Raw genomic sequence first — 19,045 nt, 5'->3', positions numbered from 1 at the left:
AGAGAGAGAGAGAGAGGGGAGTGTGTGTGTGTACGCGCTCGCCTGACTGCCTGACTGCCTGCCTGCCTGCTTTGCCTCACTGACTGGCTGACTGTGCGTGTGTGTGTGTGTATGTGTGTGAGAGAAAGAGAACGGGAGAGGGGAGAACGCGTGGATACTACTCCACAAGACTGGATGTGTTTGCCGTCACCGGAGGAGAACACACACACACACACACACAAAGGTAAGCCTCGGATAGATATATATATAACCAAAATTTTGTGTTTTTTTTTTTTTTTTACCATTTTTTTGGCAGGTATTTCCTTTTTTTTCTCCTGTGGCGTCTTGGGATAATGGGATCCAATACTGGGTGTGTTTCAGAGGAGGGGGTGTTTTATGTGGCGGCTCCTCGTATCCAAGCTGTCATTTTGTCAGACTTGATGCCACAAGCTGGTTTACATCGTGGGATCCCCTCCTCCCTTTAAAATCTGAGGCTAAAACCTCCTCGCTCTGAGGTGTGCTGGACTCTCCTGCTTTATTTTCCTCCCCATTTATGTGTCATATATATATGTGTGTGTGTGTGTGTGTGTGTGTGTGGGGGTAATAAGGGGAATAAGAGAATGCAATCCCTTCCTCCTTCCCAAAGCGTTGGGCAGATCTTATAATGTGGAGCCAAAGGAATTAAGGGCATCTGTTTCGGGGGGATATTTGCATGAGTGGGGGATGAGAGGCGAGAGGAGAGAGAGAGAGAGATGGAAAGAGACAGAGAGAGAGAGAGAGAGAGGCTGGGGGAGGGAGAGGAAAAGAGAGATAGATGCTGGAGGGAGACAGGAGGGAACAGAGACGGGAGAAATATCAGAGAGAGGAATCCCACAAGGCTCCTGTGAGGTTTTTTTATTCCCGAAACCTCCTGCTTCTTCTCCAGGCTGCGAGGAGAAAAGCAGTCGACCCGACCACACAAGCTCCTTCACCTGGGGTTGTACTGGCCGTATCAGGCAGATGGCCGGGGGCGGATGGGGGGGGTGGGAGGTGGAGGGGAGGGGGGGGTTGTTTCTATGTTGCTCACAGACAGATACAGTCATGCATTTGCAAGGGAGATGGAGAAAACTCAGCCAGTCGTGTTACATGTGTGTTTTTTTTACGGTGCCTGGTACTGGCATGTTCATCAAAATTCACTCGTCTGTGTCACACACACCGGCCACAGTCACAAACACACACACACACACACGGCGAGTCGGGCGTCAAAATCTTAACACAGGAGCTCGGGTCCGGGGCGGCTCGCAGCTCTCGTGACACGGAGCAGGAGTTGCTGCAAGGCCACATATTGTTTTACACACAGCGATGTTGAGGCTAGAACAATGATACACAAAGTATTAACAGAGCAGAAAAAAAACCCAACCAAAACCTTGAGACTTTGGAGCACAATGGAAAGTGCTGTGTGTGTGTGTTTTTTTTTTTTTTAATTTTTTCTCCATCAAGGCAAAAGGTATACAGAGAGAAAGTGTGGGAGAGGGAGGTAGCAGTAGGAAGGAAAGGGAGCGAGGGAGTGTGAGACAGAATGATGGAGGAGTGAGGAAGAATGAGCATCCACGCCTTATTGACTACTTTGACCTCTCCACTCCCTTCTCTGCCTTCAACCAAAAATCCATTCCTTATTTCCTTCCAAGTCGGGCCAAGACATGTGGAAGTCTCCAAACCTGGGGCTGGGCTTCCCGAAAGCATCTTTTTGGCTAAAGTCATCTTTGTTCCATTGTGAAACCCATGCAGTAATGTGGTTTTATAACTTGTTACTCAGTGATCTAATGGACACATCAGAGAGAGGGGGAGATAAGGCAGAGCTGGATAAATACTCTATCTAACAGTGGCTCTCAACGTGGGGTCCGGGGACCACCAGGGGTACTTGAGAGTGTTCCAGGGGGTCCCCAGCAAATCGATGAATTGTTAAACTTCACCATTATTTCAGTTACTAGAAGTAGAGAATGTAGAAGAATGACTGTTTTGATCATAGTTTTTCTGTTATTTCTCTACCTACAATACAGATAGTCATGGAATTGTGGACAAAATAATATCTGACAATAAAAATATTCTCAGATATGGGTCAGAGAGAGAAAATCTCATCAAATGGGGGTCCGTGGCTCTAATGTGTAGTAAATTAGGGGTCCTTGGTTGAGAATCACTGCTCTATAATGTGTGTAACTGCACCAAAGGCTTTGACCTTTGTTTGCTTGTGACATTATTGATCTTGGTATTTAAGCTTATTCTACTGTACTAAACGCCTAAAAAGTAAATCTAAGTTTCTGTCATGTCTGACAGCTAAATGACAGCTATAATGTCTCTATGACAAGCTGTTTCTCCTGGCGATGATGCCAAAACAAATTCACTTCCATTACTTCTCACCCGTACGCACGTACAGTCTGAGCATGACGGGGGTTTGTGTGCCGAAAAAGTCCGAGCAGCTCACTCTGCTAGAATCTAAACAAGTCCGGATGTTTGTAATATTGTTAACAGCCCAGGAGTCTGGCGGTGTTATTCTTGGCATGCTGATTGATTCCAGAGGAAAAGTATGTTCATGACTCCTCAGTCCAGTCTGGCGCAGTAAGAGTAAGTCCCACTAATTTCCCCCAAGTTAAAGCCCGTGTAAAGAGAGCTTAATGTACAGAAATGTGTAGAAACCAAAGAGTTGAAACCGTCATTCATCACACACAGGACAGGAACTTTTTTATCCACCGAACCACAGCGGCTGATGCCCAAATACACCAACCACTTTCACTGTTTAACCAGCCAAATATGATTTTCAGAATGGAAACGAACCTCCAGACGATGGCTGGTTACCTGCCAAAGTGGCTGGTGGAATTAAAAAACCTCCCAGTCAGTCACGGCCAAAAATTCACCAACATTTGGCCGGTGGCTGGTGTTAATTTTCCACCCCGGTCACACCACACATGCGGTTATTCTTATGTTTCTATTAAGCTGTAATCATTCGTGTGACAGCGGTGTGATACACTGTTTCTACCCTAGTGACTGTGCTGCTGTTACGTAACACATATCCAAGTCAAAGGTTTTCAACGTGATTCTTTTAAACGCTTGGGGAAAAAAACAACTTCCTCATTGCTTTAATCTCCACTAACAAAAAACAAAAAACAAAAAAAAGAGCCCACGCCGAGCCTTGATCGTTTGATTTAATAAACATAATAGAGCACCATTTGTGTTCCCCGGAGCAAAAGGCCCCCTCCCTGCTGCCTCCTTGACTCCCGTGGGAGGCATCATTTCCTGGGCCACTGCCCCCCCCCCCCCACCTTGGAGACATAGATCTACCCCCCCCACCCCTCCCAATCCCTAAAATGGCAGGATGGGCAAGGCATGCTGGGGGGGGTGGGGGTGGGGGGGGGGGGTGGCACAGATGTCTGGGCTAATCGAATGATCATGGGCGGTGGTGGTCCGGCCGAGAGGCAGCAGTGGGACTCAGTGGTTCATACTCCCAATGTTTAGCTGGCAGAGAGAGAGAGAGAGATAGACAGAAAGAGGAAGAGAAAGAGAGAAAGAGGAAGAGGTGGACAGAGTGAGACAGAGGTAGGGTTATTGTATTATTGTATGATTTGATGCAAAAACTCTCAACATTATAGCATGCTGTCTGGTTGTAGTAAAAGCTGATACATCAGTTGATGGGTAATATAACCAAATGCCGCATATCTACATTGGACAGAAATGTTCCCTGATGTTCATTGCTCAATATTTAAGAAACACAAATGATTACATGTTCTAAATTGCTTGTATTTTTATAAGAAATGGGCTCAACTTCAGTAATACTTACTTTCACACATAGATTTTCTTTTGCATTACATTTTTCACAAGCTGGACATTATGAATGAAACAAATGTGAACCACAAAACATCCAAGGGTAGACACAACAGCATTATATTGCTGTATCATTAGCACAACAGAGGGAGTCAATGTTGTCTGAACGTCCCAAAATCCGTTTCTTCCTGTCATCACTATTCACACAGTCAATACACTTTCAGTTCAGGCAACTCCAAATGTAAACAGAAAAGCTGTTGTTTGTTTATAGTACGTCTTGAAAATCGACATACAAATAATTTCTCACAATTGTTGTTATTATTATTATTATTATTATTACTATTATTATTGTTGTTGTTGTTATTAGTAGTAGGAGTAGGAGTAGTAGTAGTAGTATTAGTAGTAATAGTGGCAGTGGTAGTAGTAGAAATAGCAGTAGTATTGAAAGTAGAAATAGCATTAGTAGTAGTGGTAGTAGTAGCAGCAGCAGCAGCAGCAGCAGTAGTAGTAGTAGTAGTAGTAGTGGTAGTATTAGCAGTAGTAGTAGTAGTGGTAGTATTAGCAGTAGTAGTAGTAGTGGTAGTGGCAGTAGTGTTGGTAGTAGAAATAGTGCTAACATTACAAGCATCCAAAAAGGAGTGCAATGGTAAAGCCAGTGTCCAGAAAATATATTTAAGACAGTACAGAACCGTTCATATCCAAAATGCTATTATTCAATATCTTGAAAGTACAGTGGATCTAGTATGTGAAAGTGTTTTTTTGAGCTATCAATCATTTTCTAAGAATAGATTCCCACTTTTTTCCCAAATGGTGGATACCTCATTTTGGAACGAAACTCTTCAAACGTTGGCTGTGTCCCTGGCATGTTCATGTATAATGGGGAACAGAGCGCTGCAGGCTGAGTGATGTGAGCCAGAGGCCAGCTTCAGGTTTGAGTCCAGCTCCAGGTCTGGGTCCAGCTCCAGGTCTGGGTCCAGTCTGAGCTGAGAGTCTGAGAGCTGAATAGTGATGGAGAAGGAGGCTCAGCTGTCAGACTCAGCATCGCGTCCCCAGACAATTACGGCCTGACAGCAGGCTCTCTCTCTCTCTCTCTCTCTTTCTCTATGTGTGTTTGTGCGATGGGAGGAGTGTCCTTTCTCATATTCAAGGGCAGGGACCCGTGCTCTATTACATTCAATAGTCAATATCCTCTTGATCATGTTCATTAATAACTCCAGCGGTCAGTTTCACATTACTTCTCCCCGCTGCGGTCACAGGAAAAGACGCTCAGGAAGATATTACCGTTGCATCTTGGTCTCTTTCCTCCATCTCTTCCTGATAAGTTTCTCTTCTTCTTCTTCTTCTTCTTCTTATTTTAGCTTCTTTTTTTTTCATTCTGCATATCCCTTCCCATCGATTTAAGATGGTTAAATCTGTGTTTAGCCAAGCGTGCCCTTCACCACCGCTTGTTTCGCAGAGACATCGCAGGCTGTACCTCATTGTCCTATGACACACTGAGGATGGCACAGTCACTCAGTCAGACCTCGCAATGTTGTGGGCTGTAAGGGAAGCATTCTGCATGTGTGTGTGAGTGTGTGTGTGTGTATACCACTGCCATCTCATGAAAACCTCACAAAAGTAAAAAAAAAAATTTTCAGAAATAATGAAAGACAGCCTTGTTTTCAGATTGATGCCTGTGCATTTTTGAATATCCACAATGGGGTTTTGGATCAGTTTCCTGGGTCTGAAAGTGAAAAGAAGAGAACCCACTCAGCTCATAAAGCACCGTGTCAGCGTTTAACAAAAATGAAAAACACTCAAATTGAGCGTTAGGAGGTTTTTGAGTGATAAAGAGGATAGTATCCCCCTTCCTCACAATAGTTAGGACATGCATAACCCTTATTTTAGAGAAAATAGAGATAAGTCAATTCTTTACCTCCCTACCACCTCCCTTTACTAATTCCAAACAAGGCAACAGTAAACTTCTTGTCCCCCACATATGATGAAATCCCTGTCTGGGTCAATCAGTAACTAACATGTCACCGTGTTTTGAGCTGTAACTGTAGTTCACCCTTGGGCCAATCGGTGTCATTTTGAATGGTGTAATGCAGCGGTGAGATGCATCATTTCCCCAAGTTTTGTCAAAATCAGATCAGTGGTGTCTGAGATATTGGGTGTGACACATGATCATGAGCAAACAAATCATGTAGTGCCCCTCCTTGGCCTGATCAGTGTAATTTTGAAAAACGTCATAGTACAGTAGTGAGATGCATCATTCCCCCAAGTTTTGGCAAAATCCATCAAGTGAACAAATGTTGTAGCGCCCCCCCTCCGGCCAATTAAGCAATTTTTAAAATGCCAGAACGGAGCCAAGAGACGCATCATTCCCCGAAGTTTCATTAAAATCCGATAGGTGGCATCCGTGATATTATACAGACAATTAAACGAACATTGTAGCTCCCTCCTTTGGCCAATCAGTGTAGTTTTGAAAATGCCAGAATGGAGCTTCGGCAAAAACATTCGATAAGTGGATAACTGGATTTTGTGTGTGATGGAAAGAAGATGAACAAACGGAAAGACTGACGGGAACCAATCCATCATCCCTCCCCCCGATTTTATTATCGGGGACAATAAACACACCGATGTTTGCTTGTATGCGAGTACGTACTGTATATACGTGGCCTCCAAAACGAAGCCAGCTCCATTGGCCCCAGTTATCTCTGAGCAGGGGCCCCCGTTCTGCCTCCCTGCCGTCCCTGCAGACCCTCCCAGGTTAATCACTCGCTCTCCAGGGTCCAGATGGCTGAGCCAGGGACAGATTTTTAATTACCACGCTCTGATTTCACACCCTGGGCATCGCAGAGGACAGAACACTCCCTGCCTGGCCGCCTTAATTTCTCTCCCCGGATGCTGTAAAGAAGAAAAAAAAAAAAACCACACACACAAAACAGAATAATAGGTGTAGAGGTTGGTAGGCCACTGTGACAGTGGCAGCAATTGCCATTATGTGGGCGTGTGTGCACTACAGAAAGAGAGAGAGAGAAAGAGAGGGGGGGGGGAAAGAGTGAGAGCGAGAGAAAGGGAAGAGAGGCAGAGAGAGAGTGAGAATGAGGCAGTGTGTGTGTGGGAGTGCGCGAGAGATCGTCACTCTCGACAGGCTAGGAATTATATTTTCCTCACCAGGATGTTTCCCGCGGTGCTTAATCACCCTTTAAGTCAACGACACCCAGAGTCAAGCAGCAGCTATAATCACATCTGTGGAGGGCCTCGTCACGAACACACACTCCCTGAAAAAACCAGAGGAGGAGAGGAGGGGTGGTGGTGGTGGTGGTGGTGGTGGTGGGAGGGCAGGGGGGGATCGGGGACGTGAATCTCCAAAAAGGCAAGGGAAGAAGAAGAAGAAGGAGGAGAGGCAGACAGGCTGGCAGAGAGGGGGCCAGACGCCCCGGGCGGAGGCAGATGATGGCGGTGTTAGACGGCAGGATGGCGAGCGTGCTGGAGGTCTTTTTGTCATCGCTAAACACCTGTCTGCGTCGGAGGGAGGAGCGGGAAGCAGAAGGCTGGAGCGCGGGAGAGAATCGGATCACCGCTCACGTCCCATATAACATCTCTCCGCCTTTCCGTCCTCTCTGTACAGTTCAGTTCAATGTGCTTCACTGGCACAAAAGTAGAGAGGAATATTGCCAAAGCATCAAGATTAAAAAAAAAGATTGTTTGTACATTCATCAGTCTCTCTCTCATCCCCTGATCTTGCTGCTCTGGAGCATAATTCGAATATGATGACACTAACAGTTCACAGGGAAATAAAATTCAGCAACAATATTTTCTTCGGCAGTCTTGCCTCCTCAAACACTTACGTTTTTTGCAGCAGTGTACAGTATACTGTGCTAATAGTGGAGAAAAAGGCAGGAAAGTAGATAGTGAGAGATGTAACAGCAGAGTCAGGACTTGGAGCCGTTAACTTGCAGATTCAAACAATGGGCTTGAGACTGGAAAGTCGCCAGTCCGAATCCCCAGACCAGCAAGGAAGATCTGGGATGAGCGAGCAACACACTTACCCACACATAGGCATAGATTTTGGGGGGAGACAGGGGAACATGTCCCCCGGTTTCCCAATTATTTCTGCCTCAATCACATATACTAGATTCTTACTTGTTCTCTACAGTTTTAGAAGCACAGTTGAGTTTTACTGAAGCACATTTTGTGATCGGCTTTGGTCACAAACACAAACACTCCTTCCCTATAAAAAATGTAACCCTTCCCCTAGTTGTTTGAATCATCCTTGTAATGCTTTTAAAGGCATCAGAGGTTTAGTTTAGCAATGTCTTACTGCATTTCCCAATCTCTCCTTTCTTCACACACTTTGTATATTTTGTTTCAATCCTGCCGATAAAATGAGGGAAAACAGATGCATTTAGGCTCACTACTACGCCCATATTGTGTGTGTGTGTGTGTGTGTGTGTGAGTGTGTGTGTCCCAAAACTGAATACAACTTAGGCCCTTGCTCCTGTTTCTCCACTGCCTCCAAGGCTCCCTTGGGCAAGGTGCTTAACCCTTAATTTCTCCAGTGGAGCAGCTCAGTAGACGACAGTAGAGGCCTGTAGTTGCACTGGGCGACTCCCAGGTGTGAATGTGTGTGTCACTTAATGAGTGAGGAGCAGGATGTCGCTGTGAAAAAGCATGTGTTCTCTGCAAATCTTCCCTAGGTAAATAAAGCCTGTAACGAAGCAGTCACGAGTTCAGGTCATGCTTATGAGCAGACAGAGTCACCAGGATGTCATCAGAGAAACTGTTTGTCAGCTGGGCTACAGTCACCACTGTTATAATCTGAGAAGATGATGTTAATAATGGTCATCAGTAGTAACTGGGTTATACTTAGTTTTCCAGATTTTAGTGTCTCTGATAATACTCCCGATAAGCCTTATGTGTCTAACTATTAAAATATACAAGCACTGACACAAAAATTTAGAGTATAGAGTATAGAGTTACAGCTGAGATACACAGTTGCAGGATGCATGTAACATGGGATTGATGGAAGATCGCGGAGTTAAAGATTTTCCATCTTTCCCAAACTGGACATGAAACATTAATATACTGTATACTCACAAAATGACCTAACTCCTTTCTCAGACAGAAGTGTTCTTCAACTTTTTCAGCCTGAGACCCCAAATGAGAAATTAACTTCCCCATCCAAGAGTCAGATTTATGAAAATATATTAGTTTTGTTACGTGAAGATCCACTAAGCAGTCCTGTCTTTCTACCCACTGGACTATCCCAAAGTTTAAGAATCTCTGCTGTAATAAAATTATTACACAGCTTGCATAACGCAGTGTAACAGCGTGGATTAATGACCCCAGTGAATCTGGAATGGAGGCACAACACTACAGCAGAATAGCCTGCTCACTCTTTTGTTTTTTACTCCAAGTAGTCCCAACGTCGCCTGAATATTCTGGCTCGGGACCACGCCGCTTTTCGCAAGGTTGCGTTAACGGACGCTTTAGCATTGCTTTAACGTTGTGCGCTGCCATGATTTACGGCGGTGGAATTCCCTTCCTCTGCAGATCTGCTCTTGCAGAGTAATTGGCCCATTTATCAGAAGCAGCAGAAAACCGAGCCACAGAGTCACAGATGCATTAAGAATGAATCTGTTGGACCAGGGAGACACACAGATACAGAAAGAGAGAGGAAGAGAGAGATAGAGGGGAAGAGAGGGAGAGAGAGAGGTGAATGGGTCAAGTGCTTGAATATTTCGAGTATCAACAGAAGCTCAACGTGAAACCATAAACTAATATTTCCCTTGCAAAGTCACGCCTTGCCTTTCCCTCTGTAGTGTGTGTGTGTGTGTGGTGTGTGTTCGTCGGGTCTCTCTCTCTCTCCGCTCCCAAGCCCCCCCGAGTGTGTTTTGTGTTTTGTAAGAGCGAGCTGTGACATTCTGACACACAGTGATCAGAGGCGACAGGCTGCACAGGCCTCGCTGTAATTTAGCTGGAATGCAGGAATGGAAGCGTGCAGAGCTTGTGCCTCTGTTCTCAACGGTCCGCCCTCTGAATCCCACTCTCTTTCTACCCCTCTCTCTCTCCCTCTCACTCTCTCTCTCTATCTCTCTCCCTTCCCAGAGAGAGTGTGGGGCGGACACAAACTGCTGACTGAACTGCAGGCAGACACCGGGGCAGAGTGCGGGGGAGTAAGCAGACAAGGTAAGTCAAGACAGAGAAGAGTGGGCTGTGTGTGTGTGAGAGAGCGTGCACCGTAGCACAGTCAGGGAAGGGCGAGACCCAGTATGAGAACAGATACATGCAAGCATCAGCCGTTTCTCATAACGTTACCGCATAAAATTGGGGCGAGATTTCACACATTTTGAAATAGTGATGGCACAGCGTACTTTTCTTTTTTTTTTTTTTTTGTGTGTGTGTGATTGCATTCTACTTGGAAAAGTGCTGCAAAATTGTGCAACGGCGAGAGAGATGGTTATCTGTTCTGAATGAATCGTGACAGCTTCCGCAAAGTTGTTGACAGCTGACACAGTCGAGGCCCTGTGTGTCCATCCGAATGCATTATTTATCAGCGCCTGTTTAAAATGTCACACTTATCAGCATGTTGACACCATGTGCAACATCTCAGGACGGTATTTCGGGCAGCTGTCGGATAGGACAGGGAGCACAAGAGGTTTCGTGACGCAGATGAGCGGAGTGGCAGATTCATGCGTTAGTGAGGAGTGAAATTTTTTTATCCTGAAACAGAATTCACATGTATTTGTCGTATAAACTCGGACTGCCTCGTCTAGATTGGCAAAGCATCTCACTCCCAAAGCTAAAAGCCACACAGGCGACAGTCCAGTCTGGACTTATTGTGTATTTGAAACCTCATTAGTTGCCTCCAAGGTAGCACCTATTCTTCCTGGAGTCCACACAGTCATGGGCAGACAATACATGCCACCATCCCCTCACCCCTCCCTCTCAAGATATGAAAATGTCAGTGTGGCATTTTTGCATGCCCCGCTGACAATAAACAGGAAAGAATACTTTGTGGGCACGGTGTCAGTGCCCAGAATGATTTTATCTATCCTAAATGGCAAGTAGCCGCTTTGTATTTCGTTGTTTTACATATTTTGCAATGTTGTTTTGACAATTCAAGTTTAGTGACAAGCTATCAGAAACACACAAAATCGATTTAGATGTCGTTTAGATGCACCAGTGATCTGAAAACCGCTTACTTTCATGATAATATTCTGGATGTGTTAGAGTGTGTGAAAGTTGACCCTCTCTGCATGTATCGCTGCCTTGCCATGTATTTATGGAGCAGCATCATCATCAAGTGTCTCCTGATGGCATCATACATTAAAGCCTTGACTCTCTGGAGGAAGAGTGGTTTTATGTTCACAAGTACTGATTAAACTATCCAGCGGCAGGAGTAACATATGTGAAGCCTGTTTTGGGTCTTCTTCATCCTCACACCCCTTTGCGCCTTTGAAAGGAGTAAGCCACAGTTTCCCATCAGCTAGTAAACTAATTACTACAAAATGATCTCCTGTCAATTCTATACAAAGTAGGCTACTGTACCACAGTGTCTGATTATTTTCTGTAAAGAGCGAAGGCCTACTTTTCCGTAGACATCCCAGAAACCTTAAAGAGTGACATCCATCCCTATCAATAGGCTGGTGATACGCTGGCCTGTTTTGACGTCTCCCATGAGTGTTGAAACAATATTATGGCCTCGATACGAAACAAGCTAAAGACTCATTTCTGCTTGGAGGTGTCAACCATGCCCTTGTAGTTAGTCTCTGCCCTATTTTGGTGAGGGACAAAACTTAGTTTTCCACGCAAGAACCTCAAGAAATTTGCGTTATACTTCCAAGTCTCATACGTTGAAGTCACACATTCAATTTCAAACATGACAAAATAAAAATTACACTGAACGCTCTGTCCTTGACAGTAGGATATTGGAGGAAAGTTGGCATATGGCCTCCACAGAGGGGCACCAGATTATAGTATTTTCACCCCATACAAATATCAATACATTGGACCCAGGAATCTGTTTGAAGGAATTATCAATCCAGAAATCCACTCCAGCTGCATCACACCAGTTGGTCTAATCTCCAACAAGATCCCTTAATACTAGGGCTATCATTGGAACAGATACTGGTGCTGCTACTTCTGATTGCATACTATCTCTATAATGACACTTCCCTCAATATCTCCCCTTGTTGAATGAAAAGTCTTTAATTAATCAAGTAATTTATTTTCTGTGTAACATCTGCTTTTCTAAATCAAACCATGTTCCATTGATTTCTTCGGTACAAATAAGAAGAAAACTTGACTTCTCATTTTAAGAATCCAACACTTTTAAGCTTTTCAATAACTTTCCATTCCGTTTGATGCCTTTAAAATCAGTACTGATACCGTTTCAGTACTGTCAGTGATTGCTTTTCGATACCCAGCCCACAAAACAGATGCCACTATGACCCTATAAGGTGACGCACTCCTGAGTGTGAGAACAACCAGGATCCCTGAGCTGCAGCGACTGTAACACTTGTGTTTATGTTATGCTGTTAATACCACGTAGTCTGCTGCATGTAGTGCTCATCAATCCTCTTCAGATTGTCATTTGGCTCGCACTGACATGGGATCAAGGTTTCCCAGCTTGGTCCTGAAGACGTCTTTCAGTTCTAAGAATGATGGGAAATGGATTTTCCTTCAAACCTGTATTTTAAAACAACGCTCTTTTTCCAGCAGCTTAAATGACTCCCAAAATGACTTGGAATAATATACAGTACAAGCCTTTTAGCTCCCATAAGTAGACACACACACCACATCTACATTCGCGTAGTGCTCCTTCCAATGCTTGGAAAAACTTTGTCTTTTAAATCATGAAGGGAATCTCAGGTGTCCAGTGCATAGCCAGACTAATAAATAAAGTGAAACCAGGCGTAAATAAAGGGTGAGGCATCGTGAGACACTGCAAGAAGCAACACCTTCTGTTCAGGAAAACCATACGACTGTTAGCTGACTTACTCTACCTACTTATACATCTTGTGATTATCAAACATACACTGCATGCAATCCTTTATCAGCTGCAACCACATCAGTGTCCCAATATTAATCCCATTAAAGTGACTATGTGAAGCTGACCTCAACAAACAAAGCAACAAAGCAATGTGATCTCATAAAAGTTTGTGAAATGAGCACAAAGTGAATGCAGATTATTGTGGACACGAATTACGTGAAGATTACATTCTTCCACTACAAACTGGATTCTGTCACAATAACACAAATTAACGTTTAGGCAAGTAAAACAACTTTGGTTAAGGTTTGGGTTCAGGCTATGATTAAGCAACTAAAATAACTTTACGGTTAGGGAATGGCTTTGGTCCTGGTTAAATAACAAAAAGCTTAGCTAAAAATGAAAACTTGACTCACAGTAGAAATCTCCTTGGTAGAAGCTGGGAATTGAATGGTAAATGCATCCGCCCATCCACCACTCCTATGACACGGCATGATGGGAATTTAACATGAGCTTCCAGCCGAAATACAGGACAATTTTAGCTATGGCTGGTACGTTTGTCTACCCTACCAACCACTTTGGCGTGTAGTCAAATATTATTAAATCTAATTAGCTGATGAAACAGAGAGATTCTAACTGGTGGGTAAAAAAGTTAGTTTCCTCCTGTGTATTGAGGTTATAATTGCCGAAGCACATCAGGCTAATGACAGCAGCAGCAGCTCCTGGCCTCATGTCACGCTCTCCCTGTGCGGGCGCTGCGTGGACAGGTGTGCCGCCGTGGGCCATCAATATTTCTGCTCCAGCGCCTCACTGAGATCAGTCTTAACCCCACACCGCCTCCAACCGGCGTGCATACGGACGAGCGGCGGGGGGGGGGGGGGGTGGGGAGGCAGGGAGGACTGATCAGGCACCGGGGATGATGCTGTTTTGGATCGCCTGCAGCTTGTTACGTTTATCAAAGAGGGAATGGAACAAAACATGGAGGAGGGAAGGAAACTAACTGATTTATCCACAGTGACCAAGGCAGCAGTTTTATCTCAAATTTCAAATGTTATTTTCACTATTTCATCAGCCAACAGGATTATTAGAATAAAGTAGGGCCTGCAAATGATGGTTAGCTACATGTCAATGTGGCTGGTAGAATAGAGCAACCTAGAGTAAAAGTAAAAACCTCTATCAAATGAAAAGGTTGAACATACTGTAGTTTTGGATGCATGGATACACTGGCATCCTCTACTGGTCAGTCTACTAGTTCTCCAAAGTGAGTCTCACTCAGTATATGATAATAATAAGAAAGCAGTATTTCTGAAATAAGACTTGTATTGATACCTTAAGCTAATGAAGACAGCCTGTTCACATTACAGCTTGCCTATAGACTCTGCATAGACGCCAAAGATATTGATAAATGAACAGACGTGTTACACACACATAAGGCATTGTTGAGGCTTTTTTTTACATGTGCTGCCTGCTCCCTTACCTTGCATCAAAGGCAAACTACATCAATTTATTGATTTATCATCCTTCACACTAAGCAGCCTTTGTGTGACACTCTAAATAAGATTATCTACGACCTTGTGGCATTCAGAAAATCGCAACAATCTGTGCAAAGCAACAGTTATTTTGTTTTTTGTGTGAAACCGATAATGTTATTTTTCCGTCGATATATCTAGTTTTAAATATAGTGATGGATAAAGCACGGCCCCCTCAGTCTCCCTTCCCACTTTCTCCCCCCCCCCCCTCACTGTCATGGGCTGCCTAGCAACTGACACCATAAATAATATGCCTGTGGTTTGTGAGTGTGTGTGTGTGTGTGTATACACAGGCATGTGATAATGAACAGGGTATCTGTTACTAGCACTCCTATTTGCATGCTCTTGCCATTTTGCAGTGCTTCCCCATCAATGGCACACTGTGTCTGAATTTAAATGTTTGGGATATTAAAATGTGTTTCTCTTCTGTGTAGACAGCGAACACGAGACCTAACTGATTAGGCCCATGGCGAGCAATAACACAGCCAGCATCGCACAAGCCAGGAAACTGGTGGAACAGCTGAAGATGGAGGCCAACATTGACAGGATAAAAGTGAGTTCAGCTGACCATGTCCATATCATGAAGATGAAGTCACTTAAAGGGAAGGTTCAGCGATTTTATAAGCAATCACTAATCATCACTAATCTTAGAATGTGCCAAAAGTTTTTACATTAGAGCTTGCGTTTCTGTGAAATCACTTCTTATTATCATTTGTTAGGAATGCTAGCACAAGTCAATGGGGTATGAAACCATAACTCTAAAAATCACTTGCAAGCCATTCCATAATACTTCCACAGCTGTAGTAATAGTAAAAATATGCAGTAGAACTTGCTCAAAGCACTTGAATGGGACTTTGAAAGCAATGGTTTCATACCCTGTTGATCTGCACTAGCATTGCTACTAAACACTAACAGGAGATGGTGAGTAGATAATGACTGAATCTTCATTTTTGGGTGAACTATTCCTTTAATTAGAGGGGGGTAGGGACATTCTTCTCTGTTGCAGCCCTACTTTATGACTTTTGGACCATCTAAGAAAGGTTATATTATGTAACGGTCTTGCCTAGTGCAGCTTTAAATATTTATAAAGACAGGAGGATGTGTTATCCGGTGTCTAACTTCACGTTTACTGTTTTTATGCATATGTTTTTCTGTCTGCCGTGAGAGATACCCTGCAGGGGTAAACAGAGTTCATTAAAGACCCCATGAAACGGCATCTTTTTTTTAAAAAAATTTTATTTACTTAACAAAAATAACAATACAACATAAAAACACACAGAAATGACAGAAAAAAACCCCAAACATGTAGAGACATCAGAAAAGAGAAGAAAAACACTGTAAACATAACAAATGTAAAACAAAATATATTAACTAGAGAGAATGGAGATCACAGCCCAGTTATTAAGAAAAAAGGGTAGAGAAAGTCTAACTGATAAGCTATAACAAATGCAGGTATAGTCATATAAGCTTATATATAAATAAAACGTATAAAGTTACATAAAAGAACAGAACATAATAAAGTATTATACACTCCATTTACAGTTTTTTATAAATAAAGCCAATACACAAGGCAAAGCAAGTGAAAAACAGGAACAGAAGAATACAAAAACAGGGCATATCAAAACTCAAAATCCCATGCCTTTATAACTGATAGTTTTTCCCATTTACCAGTAAAAGAAACGGCATCTTTACTTCCTTGATTTGATCGATTTGCTGGATGTTGGGGCGGGACATAACGCAGTGAGGGATCATTCAAAAGTGTAAACCAATGGGATATCAGTCAGGGAGAGAAAGGCAGGTTTTATTTATATATGGGAGGGGTGGAGGGGCGGGACTGTTCAAAAATCTGTGATGTTTTATTGGTTGGAATTTATGGTACTGGTACAGCATGATGTCACCATTAAAGATACTCTGTAGAGCTGCAACGATTAATCGATTAGTTGTCAACTATTAAATTAATCACAAACTATTTTGATAATCAATTAATCGGTTTGAGTAATTTTTTAAGAAAAATAAGTCACAATTCTCTGATTCCAGCTTCTTAAATGTGAATATTTTCTGGTTTCTTTACTCCTCTATGACAGTAAACTGAATATCTTTGGGTTGTGGACAAAACAAGACATTTGAGGACGTCATCTTGGGCTTTGGGAAACACTGAGCGACATTTTTCACCATTTTCTGACATTTTATAGACCAAACAACTAATCGATTAATCGAGAAAATTATCAACAGATTAATCGACAATGAAAATAATCGTTAGTTGCGGCCCTAATACTCTTGTTTTCTTGGAAGTAAAAGTAACGGGAGTTCATTTGATGGGGACTTTAAAGTGAATTGAGTTGAATTCACTTTGTATTATTGATATCTGTGTGTGTGTGTGTGTGTGTGTGTGTGCGTGTATTCACAGGTGTCAAAAGCAGCAGCAGACTTAATGTCGTACTGCGAAGCCCACGCCAAAGAGGACCCACTGTTATCACCGGTGCCGGCGTCGGAGAACCCCTTCAGGGAGAAGAAGTTCTTCTGTGCCATCCTGTAAAAAACGCTGCATGGCCCCTTCAGCAGTCTGCTCATTGTGGGACTTGAACGCGGACGTTCAAAAATAACGTAGAAATCTTCTAGTAGGAGGAGGAGGAGGGTACGGCGATTATTGCCCCCCCCCCCCCCTCCCTCCCCCTCCCTCTCTCCCCCCCCTTTCTCGAACGGCACCTAAAGAGTGCAATTTAAAAACCGCAGAGTTAACATGTAACCATTTAAGGGGTTTGTGATTGCTTTTTTTTGAGGGGTGTGCAGCATGTTGAAGGGGGTCTGTGCTTTTAGATGACACATGGGGGGGGGGGGGGGGGAATGTGGCGTGTGATGATAACCCAGAGACGTGACGGACAACCGATCAACCAACCGAGTCTTCAGGTTGTGATGTGTACAAAAAAACAAAAAAAAGACAAAATGAAAATAAAAATATTTTGTGGTTCTTTTGGAACTTCCAAATGTTCTGTTAAATGGTTTGTTGGTGGGTCGAACACTGTAGGACAGCAAGCAAAAATACGCCTACCACTAGACGCCACCCGGTTATTGGAATGTTTTTTTTTTTTTTTTTGGAGTTGTTGTTTATTTTATGTTCATTTCAACTTTACCTATTACTTAGATAGCTTTCTATAACTGTATGTGATTACTGAAAACGGCTCTGTTCACTTTTTTTTACACCAACAGATTAGTGAAAGCTTTTTTAATGGGAAGTTTGAAACATTCGACTCTGTGATTCTCTTTACAAATACCTTTCTGCAAATCAGTCTCTGTGTATCGACATCTATCTGGCAAATGTGATACAGTTTGTCTCCTTCAGATACAAACCCTCTTTCTACTATTTGTATAAAATGACTAGCAAGTAAACTGTGCTGTGCTGTGAGTTCTGAATGTTTGTGTTTGTATCATTAACTATTGCATGAAATGGACAAACAAGCTCTTCTCTATTTCTTTTCATGTGGAGATTGTATGGAAAAGGGCAGCCTCCATCTGGAAGTGCCAAAAATATTAAAATAATAATGATTCAGTATGGACTCAGCAAGGACATCTCTCAAATGCAAGGCTTTGACTGGTGACTGTTGTAAGCTCTCTGCATCGCAGGCTGTTAGGGAAAACAAGTTGGAGCAGAAATGTCACTATCTTAGGTAGTTATTTAGGTAGTTAAAACAGTGTTAATGAAATAATCAGAACCATAAATAATCAGGACCTCACTTAGAATTGCAGACAGCATCAGCTGTTTCAATTGGTTTGGTAAGGATATTTTAGATCTATTTATTAATCAATGAACTATATAATATCTCTGTTTCAATCATCTACAAACAACATTTTCACGGCCTCCATATCACACCATTTTGCTGCAGGGGATGTTGCGCCCCCTGCAGGTGTTCAACTGCAAAGGCATGGACATTATAGCTGCCAGTTTACCTGACATGATTTGATTCCATGTCATTTTAAGTGTAATGGCATTAAACATCTGATAAACAAGTTTTTGGAGGTGAGGTCATTTTCATGAGGACTTAGGGGTGTTGCTGGTCCTCATGAAATGATTTCACTGAATAGCTCACCTGGGATGAGACAATAACTGCATTAGCGGTTTGACTTGCAATATTAATTATAATAATTGATTACATTTATATAGCGCTTTTCTAAGTACTCAAAGTGCTTCACATATCTGGGGGGGGGTGGCCATGAAGGAAGGAAGACCTGTTTTTGGGGAATTTTGCCAGGGCACCGGGGTTACACCCCTACTCTTGCGATGAGTGCCGATGGGATGTTTATTGACCACAGACCTCAGTTTAACGTCTCATCTGAAGGACGGTGCTCACTCACAGGACAAAGTCCCTGTCTCTGCCCTGGGGCATTAGGGATATTATTATTCATGAGACCAGAGGGAAGAGCACCTCCTACTAGACCTCCAACACCACTTCCAGCACCAGGTGGTCTCCCATCCAAGAACTAACCACAGCCAGACCTGTTTAGCTTCCCAGACAAGCTAGCGATGTGATGCAGGAGCTGTGATACCGGTACTACACCTGTGCGGTCAGCAAAACTGAAGGAGTATACATAGCCAAACATATAGCTGTGATATAATTATTGGAGAATAAAAAGGTTTCTGTCAGAAGTGGGATTCGAACCCACGCCTCCAGGGGAGACTGCGACCTGAACGCAGCGCCTTAGACCGCTCGGCCATCCTGACTTAAAATACAATAAATTCTTTAGACTGTTTTATTGTCATATCTTA

The 19,045-nt window shown here is 43.2% G+C and overlaps 1 protein-coding gene and 1 non-coding gene across 2 annotated transcripts; one reads left to right on the top strand and one right to left on the bottom strand.

Annotated features, from left to right (window-relative positions):
- On the top strand, window positions 1-17,119 carry LOC139648373 (guanine nucleotide-binding protein G(I)/G(S)/G(O) subunit gamma-2). The gene is made up of 4 exons (XM_071524461.1): window positions 1-223; window positions 9,873-9,951; window positions 14,718-14,836; window positions 16,691-17,119. Exons 3-4 carry the CDS (start codon window positions 14,750-14,752, stop codon window positions 16,817-16,819), a joined length of 216 nt encoding a protein of 71 aa, XP_071380562.1. The 5' UTR covers window positions 1-223; window positions 9,873-9,951; window positions 14,718-14,749; the 3' UTR covers window positions 16,820-17,119.
- Window positions 17,120-18,917: 1,798 nt separating this feature from the next.
- Window positions 18,918-19,000, bottom strand: trnal-cag (transfer RNA leucine (anticodon CAG)). Its single transcript has one exon. It is a non-coding gene; the product is annotated as a tRNA-Leu (tRNA).
- Window positions 19,001-19,045: the final 45 nt, after the last annotated feature.

This window comes from Centroberyx affinis, unplaced genomic scaffold (assembly GCF_046629955.1).
Source record: "Centroberyx affinis isolate AG114_WGS23_722 - 3 ecotype Tasmania unplaced genomic scaffold, CSIRO-AGI_Caff_v1 ptg001198l_1, whole genome shotgun sequence".
NCBI classification, from domain to species: Eukaryota; Metazoa; Chordata; class Actinopteri; order Beryciformes; family Berycidae; genus Centroberyx; species Centroberyx affinis.
Note: the sequence above shows the minus strand (reverse complement) of the source record. Positions and strands in the feature narration are given on the sequence as shown.